This window comes from Myxocyprinus asiaticus, chromosome 12 (genome assembly GCF_019703515.2).
Source record: "Myxocyprinus asiaticus isolate MX2 ecotype Aquarium Trade chromosome 12, UBuf_Myxa_2, whole genome shotgun sequence".
Taxonomy (NCBI): domain Eukaryota; kingdom Metazoa; phylum Chordata; class Actinopteri; order Cypriniformes; family Catostomidae; genus Myxocyprinus; species Myxocyprinus asiaticus.
The window spans coordinates 26,131,435-26,150,321 of NC_059355.1; the positions used below are offsets into that span (position 1 = coordinate 26,131,435).

At 36.7% G+C, this 18,887-nt stretch overlaps 2 protein-coding genes across 8 annotated transcripts in view; both read right to left on the minus strand.

Annotated features, from left to right (window-relative positions):
• Positions 1 to 863: 863 nt before the first annotated feature.
• Positions 864 to 8,920, minus strand: LOC127449651 (zinc finger protein Gfi-1-like). Of its 3 annotated transcripts, none has more exons than XM_051713199.1 (7): positions 8,812 to 8,920; positions 6,509 to 6,714; positions 4,968 to 5,168; positions 3,669 to 4,066; positions 2,979 to 3,116; positions 2,012 to 2,177; positions 864 to 1,879 (listed from the first exon to the last, which is right to left on the minus strand). In XM_051713199.1, the coding sequence occupies exons 2-7, from the start codon at positions 6,618 to 6,620 to the stop codon at positions 1,701 to 1,703; spliced, it is 1,194 nt and encodes a 397-aa protein (XP_051569159.1). In that variant the 5' UTR covers positions 6,621 to 6,714; positions 8,812 to 8,920; the 3' UTR covers positions 864 to 1,700. The 3 variants fall into 3 exon arrangements, with proteins under 3 accessions (XP_051569159.1, XP_051569158.1, XP_051569161.1); XM_051713198.1 differs by having other exon boundaries at positions 6,509 to 6,915; positions 8,812 to 8,894; XM_051713201.1 differs by having other exon boundaries at positions 865 to 1,879; positions 3,669 to 4,063; positions 6,509 to 6,915; positions 8,812 to 8,894.
• A 415-nt stretch (positions 8,921 to 9,335) lies between these two features.
• The window catches only part of LOC127449642 (ecotropic viral integration site 5 protein homolog), a 90,124-nt gene continuing 80,572 nt past the window's right edge, over positions 9,336 to 18,887 (minus strand). For all 5 annotated transcript variants that reach the window (XM_051713174.1, XM_051713177.1, XM_051713175.1 and 2 more), the window contains one exon: positions 9,336 to 11,930. In XM_051713174.1, the coding sequence (XP_051569134.1) occupies positions 11,661 to 11,930 (270 nt within the window). In that variant the 3' untranslated portion in view covers positions 9,336 to 11,660. The remainder of the gene's footprint in view (positions 11,931 to 18,887) is intronic.

An 18,887-nucleotide genomic window follows, 5' to 3' on the forward strand; every position in this document is an offset into this window, starting at 1 on the left:
ATTTTTTTTTAGGTTGATTAGATTAAATTATCTTGTGACACTCACTTATTTTCTGGCCTTCTCTCGGATTTCCAGTGAAATAGCTAACTGTATTGATCTATTAAATTCAGTAAAAGAGCTTCACTGCGACTTCTTTTAATTGCCTTTTTGATTTTGATTGACTTCCTTTCAAATTCGTTTTATATTTCCCGTTAAATGTAGTGAATGAGCATAGCACTCCAATGAAGGACGAGAGAAATCAAACTAGAATTTGTAAAAAAAAAAAAAATCTGTAGTTTCTCAATCGTTTTTATAGGATTTTTTTGATCTCCTTTTCAATGCAATTATTCAACGCAATTAACCTACCGCCTACGTTTGCTTAACCTAGCTTGTTCACAAAGATTTTAACGCAATTTATCAGGTTAATTATGCTTTCAGTTGTTCTACTTCAAGATATAGCTTAATTAAATAACTTGAGATAAAATATCTTGACAGCGAAACGCATTTGTTATTTCCCATAGCTCTTTCTTTTTTTTTTTTTTTTTTATTAATATATTCTTTATTTTAAGCAAGATGAGGAATGATAATGTTAACTATTTTATTGTATTTTTATTTATTTTTTTCGAATTAATATATTCTTTATTTTAAGCAAGATGAGGAATGATAATGTTAATTATTTTTTTATTTATTTATTTATTTTTTTCGAATTAATATATTCTTTATTTTAAACAAGATAAGGAATGATAATATTAATGTTGTTTTTTTTTTGTTTGTTTTTGTTTTGTTTTAGAAACTTGTATTTAAACTTATGGAATAGCCTGTATGCCTGAAATTAGTGCAGCATCAAAACAATCGATGTAGATTTGATTTATTCGATGCGCGCACTATACGGGCAGAGGTTTTGCTTAGTGTAAACTGTTGAGCTGAATGGGAACTTTGAGCAATACAAAAAAAGAAACAGTTTTACACAAGTTAAATATTTTTTTCTTAATAGTTTATTTCAATAAATAGTGTAAATTATATAAAACAAATATGTATCAATTTAATATAGGCAATTTAAAAAAAGATCTCAATGCAGAAGAAGATTTATATATTTGTTTCATTATTCTCAAGAAGAAGAAGAAAAAAAAAATACCTAATGAATGGAAAGGGCCCGACAAGTTGCCATATCAATTAAGTTGAGCTAGTACACAAACAATGCTTTATTTGAGGAAATCACGCAGTCTATTGTAGTGCTTGTTTTGCCAGCAGTCCCTTTGCAGCGTTGAAAACAAAGTGGCATTCTTTTGAAATGCGGTGATTTACATTTTTCTCTCCTTCAGCTGATATTTTGGGTGATACAGTGTCCTTTCTGACGGCGGTTATATTTCTTCCCTGATTATTTTGGTGATAATATTTTGGGTTGAGACACGATGCTTGGCAAGTCTCTGCAGCGGGCTATTGATTGGATCGAGATATCCTGTGACAGCATGGACAACATCACCATGAAAGCTGCCAGACCTGCTGGCCTGCTGCTGACTCGTAGGCAACTCACACAAAGCATAAACAACTCTATACAACTGATGTAAACTCAAATAGTCGCCTACTCTAAAACACTGATTTAACGTTTAATGAGGAAGCCTTGGTTGCTTGCTTGGAAAACTAAAAAGCCTAATAAAGTTCCAATGGGTTGTTTTATAGTGTTTGTTTGGTAAGTCCTGGGTCCATGAAGGCATGCTTCCTCACTTCAGTCCGTGTTGTGTTTCCTTGTGTCTTCTTAAATCGACCTTGCGCTGGAATCCTTTACCGCAGAGGTCACATCCAAAAGGTTTGAATCCAGTGTGTTTTCGACTGTGCGTGATCAGATTGGAGCTCTGACTGAAAGCTTTCCCACACACTTGACATTTGTGTGGCTTCTCCCCTGTGAGACAAAATCCATCCATCAATTATCAACTTCCTAAAACAAATCTGAGGTTTTTCAGTCCTTCACACATCTGACTACATAGCACTTGCACGACAATCAATGTGCACGTTACAAATGGATTTCATTTACCTGTGTGGATGAATGTGTGTTTCTTCATATCTGATTTCTGATGGAACCTTTTTCCGCAATACTGACACGGGTAGGGTCGTGTGTCGGAGTGTATCAGGAGATGAGTGGACAGAGTGGACGATCTTTTAAAACTTTTCCCGCAGATTTTACAATCAAAGCTTCTTTCCTATAGAAAAAAAGACGTGTTTTTATTATCTATTATTTATCTTTACATGTTTTGGTAACAGTTTACAATAAGGTTCCATTCGTTAACATTATTAGGTATCATGAACAAACAATTAACAATATATACAGTACTGTGCAAAAGTTTTAGGCACTTGTGAAAAACTTTCAAAGTGAGGATTTCTTAAAAAAATAATGACATAAATAGTTTTCACTAATCAGTTAATGTCATACAAAGTCCAGTAAACAGAAAAAGGCTTCAAAACAGCACCAATTCTCCTACTTACACCTGGACACAGTTTTTCTTGGTTGTTGGCAGATAGGATGTTCCAAGCTTCTTGGAGAATTCACCACAGTTCTTCTATCTATTTAGGCTGTCTCAATTACTTCTGTCTTTTCGTGTAATCCCAGACTGACCCGATGTTCAGTGGGGAGCTCTGTGAGGGCCATGCCATCTGTTGCAGGGCTCCCTGTTCTTCTATTCTATTCTATTTGCAAAAGGAATGTTTGGGAGTATAAAATGTATATTTCCTATTGACACAATAAAGTAGCAGATACAAATAACCATCTTAAAACGAATGTTTTTGTGAAACATCTTATGTGCCTAAGACTTTTGCACAGTACTTTACTAATGTTAACAAATACAACTTTTGATTTCAGAAATGTAGGCAAGACTAAAAAATGCTGTAAAAATATGGTTTGTTGTTAGTTCATGTTAACTAAGGTTGTTAATTAATGTTAACGAATGGGACCTTGTTGTAAAGTGTCACCAAATAAGAAGTAGCTAAATTCATTCACCCCATACCTGCGAGTGAACCGCTCTATGTTGCTCCAGACTGACCGCATGGCCGAACGTTTTCCCGCAGATGTCACAAGCAAAAGGTCTTGTTCCACTATGAGACCTCCGGACATGAACTTCCAAGCCATGTGGTGTCGAAAACACCTGTGGATCCAACAAGTCAATGTTTATCAATATTTTTCTTAATGTGATTTTGAAAAATCCGAGCAACCTTTTGAAACAGCCCATTTTATACTCATTTACAAGGTCTACTTCAATAGGTTTACATGCTTTAATGTTCAAAAAACACATTCTTTTTCTCATACATTGCTGCAGCACCTCTTTTCACCCTCTGTCTGAAACAATCTGCTTTAGCTTCTGTCTCTTTAAAGCCCCCCTTTTCAAAAAGCCCAGTCTGTTGTGACTGGTCAACTGGCCCAGTCTGTTGTGATTGGTCAACCATGGGCATTATGCAAATGTGTTACATAGTGACATAGCTAAGTCATGGAAGTAATGGCTGGACTGCAAACCAGGTGTTTCAGGCAGTTCAGGAGCAGTGTTTTTGGTGGGAGAGAGTAACTCTCTTTGGCGTGGACTTTGTGCTTTGTAACTCTGCAGACCTTTTACATGCACAAACAGCTATATTACACACTAAAGGAAAGGTGAAATTCCAAAAAAGCATAATAGGGCCTCTTCAAGCTAGTTAGTTTACATTACCTTGCTGCATTTTATACATTTGTAGGCGCCATTTAGCAGGAGACGACTACGCATCACATCAGAGCTGGCCTTCACCTCAGCTCCTTTTCCCAGCAAACTTCTGTCATCGAGTCCAGAGACAGTGGCGTGCTCGAACAGGGCGGCAGTTGAGCTAAAACTGCTGTAAATGCCCGTGCCAGATCCTCGCTCAGTGAAAAGAGAGGGCTTGATCACGCGGTCATTGTAATAGGTTGGCGGAGAAGGCCGCTTCACATCCAGAGAGTGGTGATGGTTGAGGGTGTGCTGCACCAGCTGTCTGATTTCACATCCTGAGTACCTGCTCCACGTGTAAGGCCTGAAGGGGACGGCGAACGGCTGTGTTTCTTCAACGGAGGGTGAAAAGGATTTTTCAGACTCTGCTGAGGGAATATATAGGTAACATTTTACATGAATGTTCCCTTTGGTGTTAATTGTTTATTACTGACAAATAAATCATTTACAGATATATTATAAATCATTAATATGCAGTTATAACAACTTTCATCCAACATTTGCCGAATAGTGTACATTTAAAAATGTTATAAATGCTTAATAAGTACACTTGTTTATACTTACATTAATCAACAACCAAAAAAATGCCCCAATTTATGATTTAATGCAGCAAAAATAGACTATTATAGTGATATATAAAAAGAGGGATTATGCAATTTTGCTACAGTCTGTTTTGTGCTTAGTAATACTGTAATGTCTTGACTCACACATTAATGTCAAAAGAATGGTGCTACTCCAGATGATCCAAACTTAGCTAGTCCTAAGTACCTAAAGTCTTTTGCAAAAAAAACTTTTCAGGTCTTCATGCTCATTCACAGCATATAGGCCTATATTATTATAGGTTACTAAAGCCTGGTGACCATTAAACCACAGAACGTTATGCACGTAGGTTTTTAATGGCGATTCCGTAATACATTCTTAATATGGGTCTACTTTACATTACGGTAAATTTTCATAGGTTACTAATGTTGAATAGGTGTTATTAAGCATTTATAACATGTGAAGTAAAATGGCTCACTATTTGGCAAGCAGTGCATGAAAGTCTCAATTTTCATTCATGTTGTTATAACCGCATGTCAGTGATTTATTATGCATTCGTAAGTGACTTATCTGTCTTTAATGAACCCTTTTATAAACCCTTAACAAAGGGAACATTCGTGTAAAGTGTTATCGACATACATTCGTGTTGTCACATATAAAATCATTCAAAATACAGGACGAAGATATGTCTACAATAATTATTAGCCTATGGATTAAATACACTCATACCCGGTGATGCTGATGGTGATGGAGGTCGCCAAAAATCGTCGTAATCCGAGGAACGGTCGCACAAGCTTTCTCCGCAGCTGAGAGGAGACTTGGAGGAAAGATCAGCGGGGTCCACTAGCTGAGAATCCGGTGAACAAGCACCAGGCGTGTCGCTTGGCAAGGCATCCGTACAGCACTCCGACTCATCTGATGTTTTGCTTTCTGTTATGAGTTCATGTAAACCAATTAGTCAGACCCATTTCCCCTCAAAAAAACTTCCGCTGTCCACTTATAAATGAGTAAATTATGACCTCATTCTATTTTAAATTTATTTTTCATATATATCATGAATCTGCAAAAAAACAAAAAACAAAAACAAATTTAAGAGCATTTCTTACACTTACAATTGTTTGTCATAACCTAAATAATTGCAACACCTTAAGGTAAAAACTACAGTTGCACTTTTTATGTTATAGCCTACCATAACGAAATGTAGGCCTGCAATAAACGTGTAGCCTACACTGAAAAAAAACAAAACAAAAAAAAAAAAAACAAATCCTTTTGTTTTTACAAAACAAAACAACAACAAAAAAAAAAAAAAACTGGCAGCTGTGGTTGCCAGAATAATTATGTATAAAATACAGTAAAAATGTAAAGAACTTTACAGAACAACCTGTTGTAATTTACATGACCACAATGGCACTGTAAAAAAATAAATAAATAAATAAATAAAAAATAAAAAGAAAAAACAAAGAAAAAAAATAAGTTACATTTACAGTAAAAAAAAACAATAAATACATAAAAAAAATCATAAACTTGATTTTCTGAAACTGTAAAAATCTGTTTTTTACTTTATAAGGTATTGTTAATCACGGTAAAAATGACAGAAGAGCACATGATGACATGAAGTTCACCAATAGTGACTCTTCCTGGAGCAATGACCAATAAACATGTAGAGACAGTGCTCAGTGTCACTCACACAAACACTAAACACCATCAGGTTAACGCATGTGAAATTTAAATAATGCAGTAAACATTAACTAAACTACATTAAATATAACACAGAACACCCCAATGTACATAACTGATATTAAAAATAAGAAGAATCATAACTACTCCCATAAAATATAATGAAATATTATGGATCATGCAGGGAATTCTGGGAACACCCGCTTATTGTTTTTACTGTAATTTTAACAACAATTTACTGTAAAAAGTACATGTACTCTCTTGTTAAACATGTACATTTTTACCATTAATTATACAGGAAAATCATACTTTTTACATCGAACATTTTTTTTTAAAAAAAATTTAAAATTTTATTTTAAAAACTACTGTATTGTCTTTTAAAATATATTACAATTATTTTTTCTGTAGCATTTTTGCCGTTAAAATTAAAGACATTTTTTTACAGTGTACTAATTAGCCAATAGAACAAGACATGTGTTATTTCCTTTTGAATAAGTAGTTTACTTTGGTCTTAAAATCTGTTTCACAATGGCAAGGCATTTTGCTTTTTATCTATAGCCTACTATTCCCAAAAATATGTAATTTTGACAAACCTGCACAAATATGAGCTAAAATTGTATCAAGTCGTTTGTTGTCATCCTCCGAAGACCGTGGCTGGTGGTAGCTGTGTGCTTTTTTGCTCTTCACCAAGAAAGACCTAGGCATTGTGTCTCCACTGGTTCCTTTTTCCAACGTCCTCAAGCATTAGTGATGATCAGGCAATCTGTCAGATCCAGGGATGCGGCGGCTGTTTTTATCTCTGAAAAGATTGGAAGACCATTGGTTGAAGAGCAGCGCGTCTGTGTAGGGGATACGGCGGAGTGGGAGCATGCGTAAAGCACTTCACTCGTCTGCCAGGTGTTATGAAGACAGGTGCTTTAAAGAGACAACTACCCAGCCTTCGGCCTGTGATTGGTCCGCCCCTCTCTGAGAGGACAGACAGGTCCGGGGGGAACCGTGCCTATCAGGATAAGTGATACACTGCTTTATCAATGTGTTACTCAATCCCTAGCTGCAGGGGGAGAGGAAACACAGAGACACGGCAACCGAGGCTGTGCATCTCAGTGCCTTTTATATCAAGCTTAAAGGTTTTGTGTACGAAGGACCATATGTTTAAAAAAAGGGAGAAATGCTTCATGTGAAATTTTTGTTTGTTTCATAAGGTGCGCACTGGTTTATTTATGCATGCATGTTTAATTGCAATATCTTATTTCTAATAAGATATTAATTAGGCTATGTAAAATCTGGTCACCCAAATTAGATTGCAACATACAGTTAAAACACTTAAACGCAGCTGTGAAGTTCTGAAGTGCATGAATATGCTCATTAATGGGCATTGTGATATAGTGAGCCTTTATGTAAATAAAGGTAGGCTATAATAAAATAAAATAAAGCTGTGAAAAAAAAAAAAAAAAAAATCATGAAATAAAGCTGTCCGCGCGCCAGCGGGGTCGCGGTGTTCTCGAGTTTCGTATAGTCGCTCAGTGAACAGAGCTGCCTTGTTCAGAGTGGACGCCGGTGATCTGTCGTGGACACAACAGGGACACGCATTCAGCTCGTGCGGCCACTCCATCAGTCTACGGCTCACCTGCCTATATATGACTAGTGACAGCCGCCCGCCACCTTAATAAACTCCTAGAGTGCAGTTGCAGTGTCACGTTAGAAAACATAATTGGTCAATTGCTATAACAGTCATGTAGCCTAAATGTAAAAGAAGACATATTCCTCTGGACCTGTTTCCCCTTTTATTATTATTATTATCAGTGTCCGTATGAATTTATGACAGTGGTCGCAGGCCGCGGCCACCGGTACACTGATAGCTGCAATCTTACAGTCCAGGATCATCAAGATGAGTCAGCACTGGTCAGCCATGAAGCGCAGGAAATCAAATCGCAATGTGCCACCCGTCGATTAGACATGCCACCTTCAGGGCATCCGGGCTTCGTTAGATAGGACACCGATAATGCAAGAACACTACGCAATATCTTGGCTGATTTTTCAAGCCTTTTATCTCACATTTACTTTGTCCTCCATCTAAAGAATCGATTACATTACATTTTTCCTTTGAAGAAGAGCGACAGATAGCCTAGCTACTCGGTGTAATATTATTTTTGTAGGCTACTGCTTCAATGTAAAACATTCCGTTTAATTAATTATTAAGACAACACTGTAGGCCTAGTACAGGAATAAGAGGCTAATTAACGGAATAATTATCTCAATAAAAACACCAAGTGGGATAGGCTACTTCTAAGTTGCTCCAGAATCGTTTCAACAACGCAATTCCACAAAATAAACGCTACATAGAAAGCAACAATAAAAGTCTTGACCGTCAGTTTGCTTCCTTCGCTATTTTTAATACAAGAATGAGCAACTGATGTTTATTATTATTATTAATAATAATAATAATAATAATAAAACAGACCCCATCAGTATGTTACAGTTCAGCTACAGAGACGGATTATTTCTCTGAGCAGCCAAAATGGAAACGTTATGCCAAAACGTTCATAACGGCATGTGCTAATAGGCGATTGGTTTTAAATCAGTTACATTTTTAAATAAATGTCATCAACGAAATGCCTCCTATATGAGTGGGTGGTAGACTACGCATTGAAAATTTAAACATTTATATCTTGCATTTTGCGAGGCAAACCAGTGGTTAGATGAGTCAATGAGTTTTTTTAGTGTACATGCGTAATAGAGTTTGATACATATAATGAAACTTCATGCATAACTGGAGACGCGCAAACTGTGATTTACTCTCAGCAAAACTCTGATTTAAGAATACGTAAGTCCGCATGAATCATTCTCTATTTAATTAAGTTTCATTTGCAGACAGTAGGCTATTTGCACAGCTTACCTGATCCCGCAGCTCTTTGTGATATATTTCAGTCTGTTTCGATACAGTCAATGAGCGCACAGCCTATCTCAAGTGTTTTTAAGCGTATAAGTGCAAAGACAAAAAAAAGCTTCCTGAATAACGTTATTTGCGACACATCTCTATAGTGATCCGGTGCGAGGAGGGCTGTGGCTTCAACAGCTGTTTATTTCATAGCGTACTGAATCCGTTATATTTATCATGTAACAGAGCGTGTCATATCTGTACACTTATGAACACTTACAAACGTTGCCATGAGTAAAACAATGAATGGCCAATGTAAATAAAACACATCGAAATTACATGGCTAGAAATAATACTTATTAAATAGTTTCTAATTATTTAATCAGTTAATTCTAAACACCTTTATGAAGTTTTAATAATTGAATACATGGGATTTGCGTACAAGCTTAGATTAATCAAACTCCCCAATGCTTTAACAGAAACATTAAGTGTTCATTTTTGATGCAATGAGAAGGGCAAACAAGGCACGCAAATCGAAGGCATATATAAATGATATTTTTATTGTGATTTGAATCAAGACACTTCATAAGACACTCTGGACTGGCAATGCTCTGTAAAGCCTCTTTAATGCCCACAGGAACATCCAGTTTCCACTGGAATTCAATGTAAAACACCCCAGTTTTTACTGTGCAGTATATTAAATAATGTTTATTAAATCACATTAGTGTTTTATGCTTTGAACAGAGAAGTTTGTTCGATTCGCAAAGTCTTTATTTTGTAGGTGGACTGGCATTTTTAAAAGGTGGGTCTATAGTGTAGGTCTTTACATCCATCAGGGTAGTTTGTAAGGCTTGCTCTCAGGTGCTATACATCTTCAGACAAGCTGAACATCATAACAGCAGACTTATGTGAAACTGCTATAAAATTATGACTTCATTCTTTTTCTTTGAAGATGACTTTGCCGTCCACCACCGGGAAACACTTACTAAAAGAACAAACAATGCAAAGTAAAGCTAAATGAAATCTAGCCATTGCCATAAACGGTGGGGAAAGTAGTATTTTTCATCGCTTGAGTGTCGTCTGTGCAAAAATGCAAACTGATTCTGAAGCTATTTAATAAGTTGTTTCGAATACCGATGTAAAAAGAAAAGGAGGGACAGCAACTTGACTTGTATTTCCATTGCCTGTGATGGCACAGAGTGCCTAGCTTGAGTAAGGCTGAAAAAAAAACTATATCAAGATGGCCTCTCTTTGTGCCTCCAATCCACCAGTTTGCACGGACTGATCATTCATAACATGCTCAACATAACGCATACTAGAAAATATTGTAAATCAACAAGAATTTCAAAGAATCTTTCTAGGGACCAAAACAACTGTGTGAAAACAAAACTCCATCCTCTGAAATGGAAAACTGACAACATCAAAGCTACAAGTACATGAAAGAATTACTGAAGAGCAGTGTGCCAGCGAATTTTGTTGCCTCCAAATACCTCTCAAAATCAGGAATACATCCCTTTCAACTAAACTGTACAATACATAACAATATAGACAAGATGACATCCACTGAATACATATTTTCAAGTAATAATGGATATGAAAAAAAAAAAGTCAAAACATGTACATATTTACATAGATGTTGGATCCTTTACAGACACAGCATAATGTACATTCAAAGACCCAAATGTACAATTCATGCCAGGAGAAAAAGGCTATGTAATTGCTGACTTTTGATATGACACTGTTGTATTCATGTGGGAAAGATTCATTTCCATTTAAAAGAATATTCCACGTTCAATACAAGTTGAACTCAATCGACAGCATTTGTGGCATAATGTAGATTGCCACAATAATTATTTTGAAAAAAAAAAAAAAAAAAAAAGCAAAAATTGAGGTTACAGTGAGGCACTTACTGTACAATGGAAGTGAATGGTGAATTTTTGGACAGTTTAACGGCAGCAACGTGAAGCTTATAATTTTATAAAAGCACTTACATTAATTCTTGTGCATTATTTGAGCTGCAAAGTTGTTTAAATCGTTTTATGGTCATTTTAGGGTGTTACATTGTCATGGCAATTAAGTATTAGATATAACTTTTCCAAGTAAAAAAATAGTCAGCTATTTTATCACACTAGAATCATGTTAACATGCATATCGTTTATGTCTTGTGGCTATACGTTTAAAACTGAATATTTTAACATTTACGGTTTGGCCCCACTACTGTAAGTGCCTCACTTTGTTTTAAAAGACCAACATTATGCCACAAATGCTGTCGATTAAGCTTAACTTGTATGAACCCCGAATAATTCTTTAAAGATGATAGTGTTCCTTTTAACACATTTCCCTCAAAGTTATAAACACCAACAAATGCACTCACTGGTTTCTCATGGTTTGTTAAAAAAGATGCATGATTAAAAAATAAAAGTTATGACAATTCATAAAACACTACACTATATGAAGCCACTTCTCATAATGTGAAAAAATCATCGGGTATTAGAAGCACCCCCTCTTAAGGTTTGTGAATCTCTGCCACAATATGATGATCTTCAATATTAGGGTCTCAAAGAGTCTCGAGAGGCATATTACCCCTCTTATTGAGCCTAAAATTAAGAAATAAAGTGCCTGGACATCTGACACATTTTGGCCAAAACAAAAATGCAGATGTAAACCATGACCTCATGAGATATGACTCCAAAGTCCACTTGTAAAGATGAGTGAAGGCTTTTCAAGTTCTCCAGTTGGAGTCCCATGCTCAATGCTATGTAGGCAGTTCTAAATGTCCTCACTTACATGAGATTTTGAGGATGAGCTTACAGACATGCTCTCCCTCCCAGGCTTTAGATGCCAGTCTGTGTCACCAATGCAGATGATCACACTGTAGTTGTCTTGCGGCTGACATTTGAGGGCAAAGTAAGTCGTAGGGCATCTCCTTCATCACCCTCACTTTCTGAATCCTCAAGGTTTGGATGTAGTGTGATCCGCCCTCCAACCTGATGACCAGTCAGGTGGGGTGACAGCTTCACCCCATCTTCATCAGAAGACTGGTAGGATTCATTATCCCCTCCATAGTGATTCACAATATGAATCCCATCAAAATTGGGTTGGTCGGGTATGCCCTTCTGCCCTCTTAAACATCGGATCTATAAGCAGAGGAAAGAGACAAGTCAGAAAAAAAAAACAATCTTTAACATACATTTTATTTGGTAAATAAACCGGCTTTGTACTTAACATTTACATGTCCATTTTTTTATGTTTGGATAGATGCTGAAACGTACAATATGTAAATACGTCTAAAATGTAAACCTTTGAACTTATTTACATCTTAAGTAACATAAATATATTTACGAATCCTTTTTTATTCTAAATGTATTCATATAGTAACATTTTTACTGATATACAGATATTTTCAGCCTGATCTCATGAAAATTATGTGACTGTGGTAACATTTTTGCGTTTGCTGGCGCAGAAATTGCATACTTCAGCTTTAATGCCCTTTCGAGTTTTAAATGAACAAAACCAACGTCCCTAAACATAACCGATAGTGTAATAAAAGCAAATGTGAGGTGAATAACGCAATAGCTCAAGCAACCACGTAATTTTGTGGTTCTTTTATGATACTTCTGACTCATGTATGGACTCCCATGCTCTTTTGGACTCGTACCCAGGTTCTCTGCATCGCAAGTGCAACGCTCTATCAGTTGAGCTACCATGCAGCTAGATTGCATTTGAATAAGTTTAGTTATTTATGTGGCCTAATGCAAACATTAAAATGCATCACCTTTCAAATCATGCGCTACAGTAAAAGTGTTTTGATGTCATCAGATAGCATTGTGTGAGAAAGAGGGTGAAAAGTAAGTGTTCATGAACTGATAATCTGCCATTTTTACTCATGATTGGTGTGAAAGTGAATAAAAATAATTGTTGTTATAGTGCCTCTAGTGTTTATTTCACCAGGGAACAGCTGAGATACGTACAAGGAGCCACATAAAGCTTATCTGGCAAAAATGTAATTATCTAGTAACCTGATTCTATGTGACGAGGTTGGCTATTTTAGATCCCTTAAGCCTTCCCCTAAACCTAACAACTTCTATAAAGACTTAATACAGATAAAATCAACCTATAATTTCCATGAATTCAATATTCATGGTTTTAATAAGGATTCGTAAACATTTGTACGTCTCTAAAGTTGTTCATACATAAAGTGATTTAAGTTTTAGATGCTGTCAATAGGTCAACATTGTACATTTTAGAGTCTATGCAATCCTAAGTAAATGTAGGTGTGTTAGAACCACACATTTTAAGGAAAACCTACAAATTAGCACAAGATCACGTTGAATAAGCATAATACCGGGAAACTTTCTCCACAGTGATAATGATAGGGAGGGTAAAAGCTGCAAAACACATGCACATTCAGTGGGATGATGGGGCCAAAATGAGTAGGACATCAAAAGATGAAGACCTGCTCATCTGTAAAATGTAGTTTCTACAAACGCGCACACACACACACACACACACACACACACACACACACACACACACACACACACACACACACACACACACACACACACTACACTGTGAAGAAAACAGTAAGCAAGTAATAAGTCAGCAGGGTATTTCGATAAGAGGTCTATCATGCACCACATATTATAATTTAATGTTCCAAGCCCATTAAATTATAATAAATGTCCATGCTCAAGAAAAAAGAAAGAAAAGAAAGTATTGTGTGAAACGTGGCTATGAACTGAGAAACCTGCCCTATCGTATAACACACAGTTGATGGAGATGCATACACGCTTACCTTAAACATTCTGCCTCAGAAAGACAGACATGTGGGGAGAAACGAATTTATGGGTATTTGAGTGTAACCACAATCATAACATTCTGGTTTGTAACCATTCCACAAAATAAGTAATTGCATTGTATTTTATTCTAACAAGCATTTTTAAATTTTTTAATTTGGCATTGTAGTTTGTAGAGGCTACAGAAAGAAAAAAGCAAACAAGCAGGAAGCCAGCACCAAAATGGCAGTGAGGACACAAGTATGACAAGTCATGACTTTGTGATGTTGAGAGATTAGCTCGAGTATGGTTTTGCTTGGTGCAAATGTGGCTGATTGGAAACCTCTCGCTGTTTAGCAACTACGTGATTTAAATAGCAACCAGATACGAGACTTCCGTCCCTTTGTTTTAAGGTTATGACTAAGCCAACACTTTGAAACTTGAACATGGCTGATCTTTTAAGCAAAACGTAAAAATGTTACTACAACTTAATTCCACAAATCTCTAGTGAACATCTTTAGACTCATTATTAGTACTAAGATGTTTCTTTTTTTTTTTTTATTAACAATTTTTATTGATTCCATACAACAACTTAAATAAATATAACAGAAAATGTGGAATCAAATTATATAAAATTATAATGCTTCCCCCAAACAATCCCCCCCCTCACATAAAAACACAAATCAGTGGTCAAAAGTTAAATTGAAATTGACAAACATAAAAAAAAAAAAACACAAACAAACAAAAAAACATAAGTATACTTCCAAAAAAACAATAAGGCTGTACACACATTTAAAACTATTCATCACTCTCCAATGCCCCTCTTCCCAAGAGTCTTTTAAGAAGGCTAAATAGCTGCCCCATTTTTTATTAAATAGACCCAGATTGCCCAGTCTTCTATATGACATTTCCTCAAATCCCGCTACCCTGCCCATCTCCATGCACCACTCTTGAAATGAGGGCACTACAGCCAACTTCCATCCCCTAAGAATAACCCATCTGCCTATCATAACACTGGCCAGAACCCAATTTTTGAACCCTATATTGACGACTGCCCTATCACCTAAAATACAGAGTCTGGGGCATAATTAAATTTGAGTGCCCAATACGTCACACATAAAACTCTGAACCCTCAACCAAAATTCTTGGATCTTAACACACCACCAAAAAACATGGGTTGTGTCCCCATCTTCTGATTGGCATCGCCAGCAGGTGGGTGTGCCTTTCAGACCAAGCCTATACAATCTAGAGGGGGTCCAACAGAATCGATGTAAAATCTTAAATTGCATAAGGCACCCCTTTGCATCTCTAGATATAGACTTGATGTTTTTAGAATCCTAGCCCACACTCCCTCCTCCAATACCAAGTTTAAATCTTTCTCCCATAATCTCTTGAGAGAAGCCGAAGCTCTGTCCCCCAGACTCTGAATTATCAGGGAGTAATATACCAATGCCTCATGACCTTTTCCAAAAGCAGTAATCACCACTCTCAGAGTATCTGCCGCTTTGGGGGGGTGTATGCTTCTCCCAAAAATAGAACAGAGCAGGTGGCGCAGCTGTAAATACCTAAAGAACTAAGACCTGGGAATCCCAAAATGTTGAACCATATTTTCAAAGGATCTCAACACTCCACTCTCATATAGGTCACAGAATGTATTAACCTCCCTCACAATCCACTCTGACCAGCAGAAAGGGGACTTATTAATACATAATTTTGGGTTCAGCCATATGCTCGAGGCTTCATTTAAATAAATGTCTGAATTAAACACCCTGGACACCTTTGTCCATACCGAGTGCAAATGCGAGATAACGGGGTGTAATTTAACTTCTCTGGTTAGTTTGATAGAAAGGCTTTGTAATAGCGAAATAGGGGCAAGAACTTCCTGTTCAAGACAAATCCAAGGAGGGGCTCTCTCAGGTGGGAGCGACCAATGAGCCAAATGCCTGAGACCAAATGCATAATAATAAAACAAAATCTTGGGTAGGCCTAGCCCATCTCTCAATCGGCCTATGTAACTTACTAAAATGTAATCTGGGACGTTTACCATTCCAAATGAAGGACTTCGTTATGCGATCAAATTGCTTTAAATAAGAGAGGGGGACATCTATAGGGAGAGATTGTAGCAGGTAGTTGAACTTTGGAATACAATTCATTTTAATAACATTAACCTTCCCAATCATAGATAAATGTAATGAAGCCCACCTGCCCACATCACTCGAAAACCTTTTTATTAAAGGGTCAAAATTAACTCTAACTAAATCACACAAATTTGCTGGGAATAAAATACCCAAATACTTAATGTCCTATTTGGGCCACTGGAAGGCACCTGGCTGAAAAGCCGTTACTGGGCAGTACGCTGTCAGAGACAAAGCTTCAGATTTAGACCAATTCACTCTGTATCCTGAGAATTTAGAAAAGGAATTAATAATTCTGTGGAGGCAAGGCATAGTTCTAGTAGGGTCGGAGAAAAATAATAAAATATCATCTGCGTAAAGCAAAAGCTTACGCGCCAGACTTCCTGCCACCACCCCTGGAAAATCATCCTCCTTTATCGCGGCTGCTAATTGTTCCAGGGCAATAATCCTGCCGGATGCCCCTATCCAGAGTACAATAATCTGAAATGAGTCCATTTGTTTGAACCGCTGCTACCCGGTGTCTATAAAGTAACTTAATCCAACCAATAAAAGTATTCCCGAACCCGTACATTTCCAAAATCTTAAAAAGATAATCCCATTCTACCATATCAAACATCTTTTCGGCGTCAAGTGAGATGGCAGCGACTGGAGTCGGATCATTCGCCACTGCCCACATGACATTAATGAAACGCCTAATGTTATCAGAAGAGTTACGGCCCTGAATAAACCCCACCTGATCTATATGTATAAGAGATGTCATAACTTTACTTAATCGGTTAGCCAAAATTTTTGACAATATTTTAACGTCTAGCTGGATCAGGGAAATTGGATTGTAACCATTCTTTAATGATTCTGTATAAACTTCTAGCAAATGTGGAGCCAATTCTGTAGCATAAGATCAAAAAAACTCAGCGGCAAAGCCATCTGGCCCCGGAGCCTTGCCTGTAGGCAAGGCCTTAATTACCTCGCCAAGCTGCTCCAAGGTTATCTCAGAATCAATAGAATTTTTTTGCTCAGCCACCAGTTTAGGACGTTCTAATGCTTCCACACTAAGTTTCTTAAGGTGACTGGGGACTCACACCGATTAAAAACATTTCAATAACTTAATAAATGCTTAAATGTAAAATTAAATGCCTTCATTACTTTCCATAATCCAAGGAAACAAACAATAAAGAACGTTAACTTAACTGTACTATTATTCAATCGGTCCTCTCTCTAATTCCACAACCACAAACATCCAAATCAGTCTTGTTCGCAAAGAGTTTGTGGCTACAGACAGGATTCATGCTACAGCATGATTGTGTATGAAGCGGAACCTGACAGGTTTTAAGAGGTAAAGCTGTCTGGCTGCACTCTGTTGATAGGGACTGAGATGGCAGAGAATAAAACATTTAGTAGAAAGTTGTTTGACCACAAACCACGAGCCTATTGTTGGCAGTATTAGGGAGGAGGTGAAAATCAGACTACATCCTCCCCTCTGTGTAAATCAATTAAATGCTTTCAATTTTCTGTTCTGCCAAATTCAGTTAAGAACTCTTACTATGTAGTATTATGTTTAACAAAACTACTAATGAAGGATAAATGTTTCAGTGACATTTGGCTATACTTGATTGCTTAAACATCACATATTGGGGATGTTTAAACTGGTTGCAGCAAACTACACGAAGGAATACTAGTCATCAGTCAGTACATTTACATGCACTTTTAAAAGTTTGATTTCAGTATCAAACTTTCAGTAAGACTAAAGCAATCAGTCCAACTGAAATCATAACAATCTGCAAAGTCGAACTAACAGACCTAGATGATGCGATTGCAGCTCTGCATTGTCCAACATGTATTCCCCTTAATTAGACAACAGTTTGTCTTGCCATTGTGCACATGCATGCTCCGAAAAACAAGTGATGCATGACTAGGTTTGCTATTGCAAACCGTATTGTTCAAAATGGAATCGTCCTGCATTTAAAGGAACATAATTGTGTTTCATGTTAAATCACACACGGGACACAGTCTGTCCCATATTTGAGCAAAAAATAAAACATTGAGGGCATTATACTTATTTCCCACCATTGTGATTCCTGTCTTGTAAGAACATTTACCTAGCAATTAAACATAACATTGCATATGTCTGTAATAGGTCTGGAAGAGAGAATCTGCCAAATGACAGTAAGAAAAACTGCAGCACTTCTAATGCAAAAGTACAGTACATGATTTGTTAAAACAGTCAACATGAAAAATTCTTAATGTGGCTTAATGTACTAAAACAACCAGGGAGTCAAACCAGGGAGGATGAAAATGTTCTTGCAGTTCACTTGTAATCCAAGGAGAAATACTATATATAAGCATTTTCCTGCACATGACATTATTTTGTAAACAAGTTTCCAAGAACAACACTTTAAGGCCTTTGCAAACCAAATGCAAATTTTTTCAGCAATTTCTCGTCACTATAAACATTTTGAATCGAAGCAATGGATTCCTCTGAAGCCATTCACACCTAGAGTGAACATTTGTGCACTGACAATGCCCTGACCCTTAAAATATGAACTTTGGATCACGTGTCAGGAGCCGCTGCATTTACCAAAACCAGCGCAACTGGTGACGCTAAAGCACAGAAAGCTGTTTTGACAACCGGCATTAAACGCTAAATGGACTCGAGGAAGAAATCCTAAACCAGCAGTGAGGACATGCATTTTATTTGCATCAAATATCTTAAAAGCTGAATTTTTTTTCTTATACGAGTTCTCTTAATTTGTAAATGATATTGCTACATCACTGCCTTGCATCCCCTTTAAAAAAACTCTCTGATCTTGAGTGGACTGTCTTCATAATGTATTCCATATTGCTGCATTTTTTGCCTTTGTATTTAATCTTAACCAAGTTCTCTTAACTCTCTAATGTGATATATACTGCAGCAAATTAAAAGTCTCTTAAGTGAGGTTTTTTTTCTTCCAAATATTAATCATATTAATAGTACTGCTGTGGCTTGAAGTGCACTCTGTATTAATGTCTTTGTATCAAAATGTCTTTCTATACCAAAAATGTGGTGGTGTCCCCACAAAATTATGTAATCTTAATTGTTGTGCTATCATTTACAGTCAATGACAGCAGTTAAGATTTAAAGTATCTAATTATAGGTCAGACTGAAGATAGGTTTTGTTGGTTGGGATTTAATTTTATAGTGTAT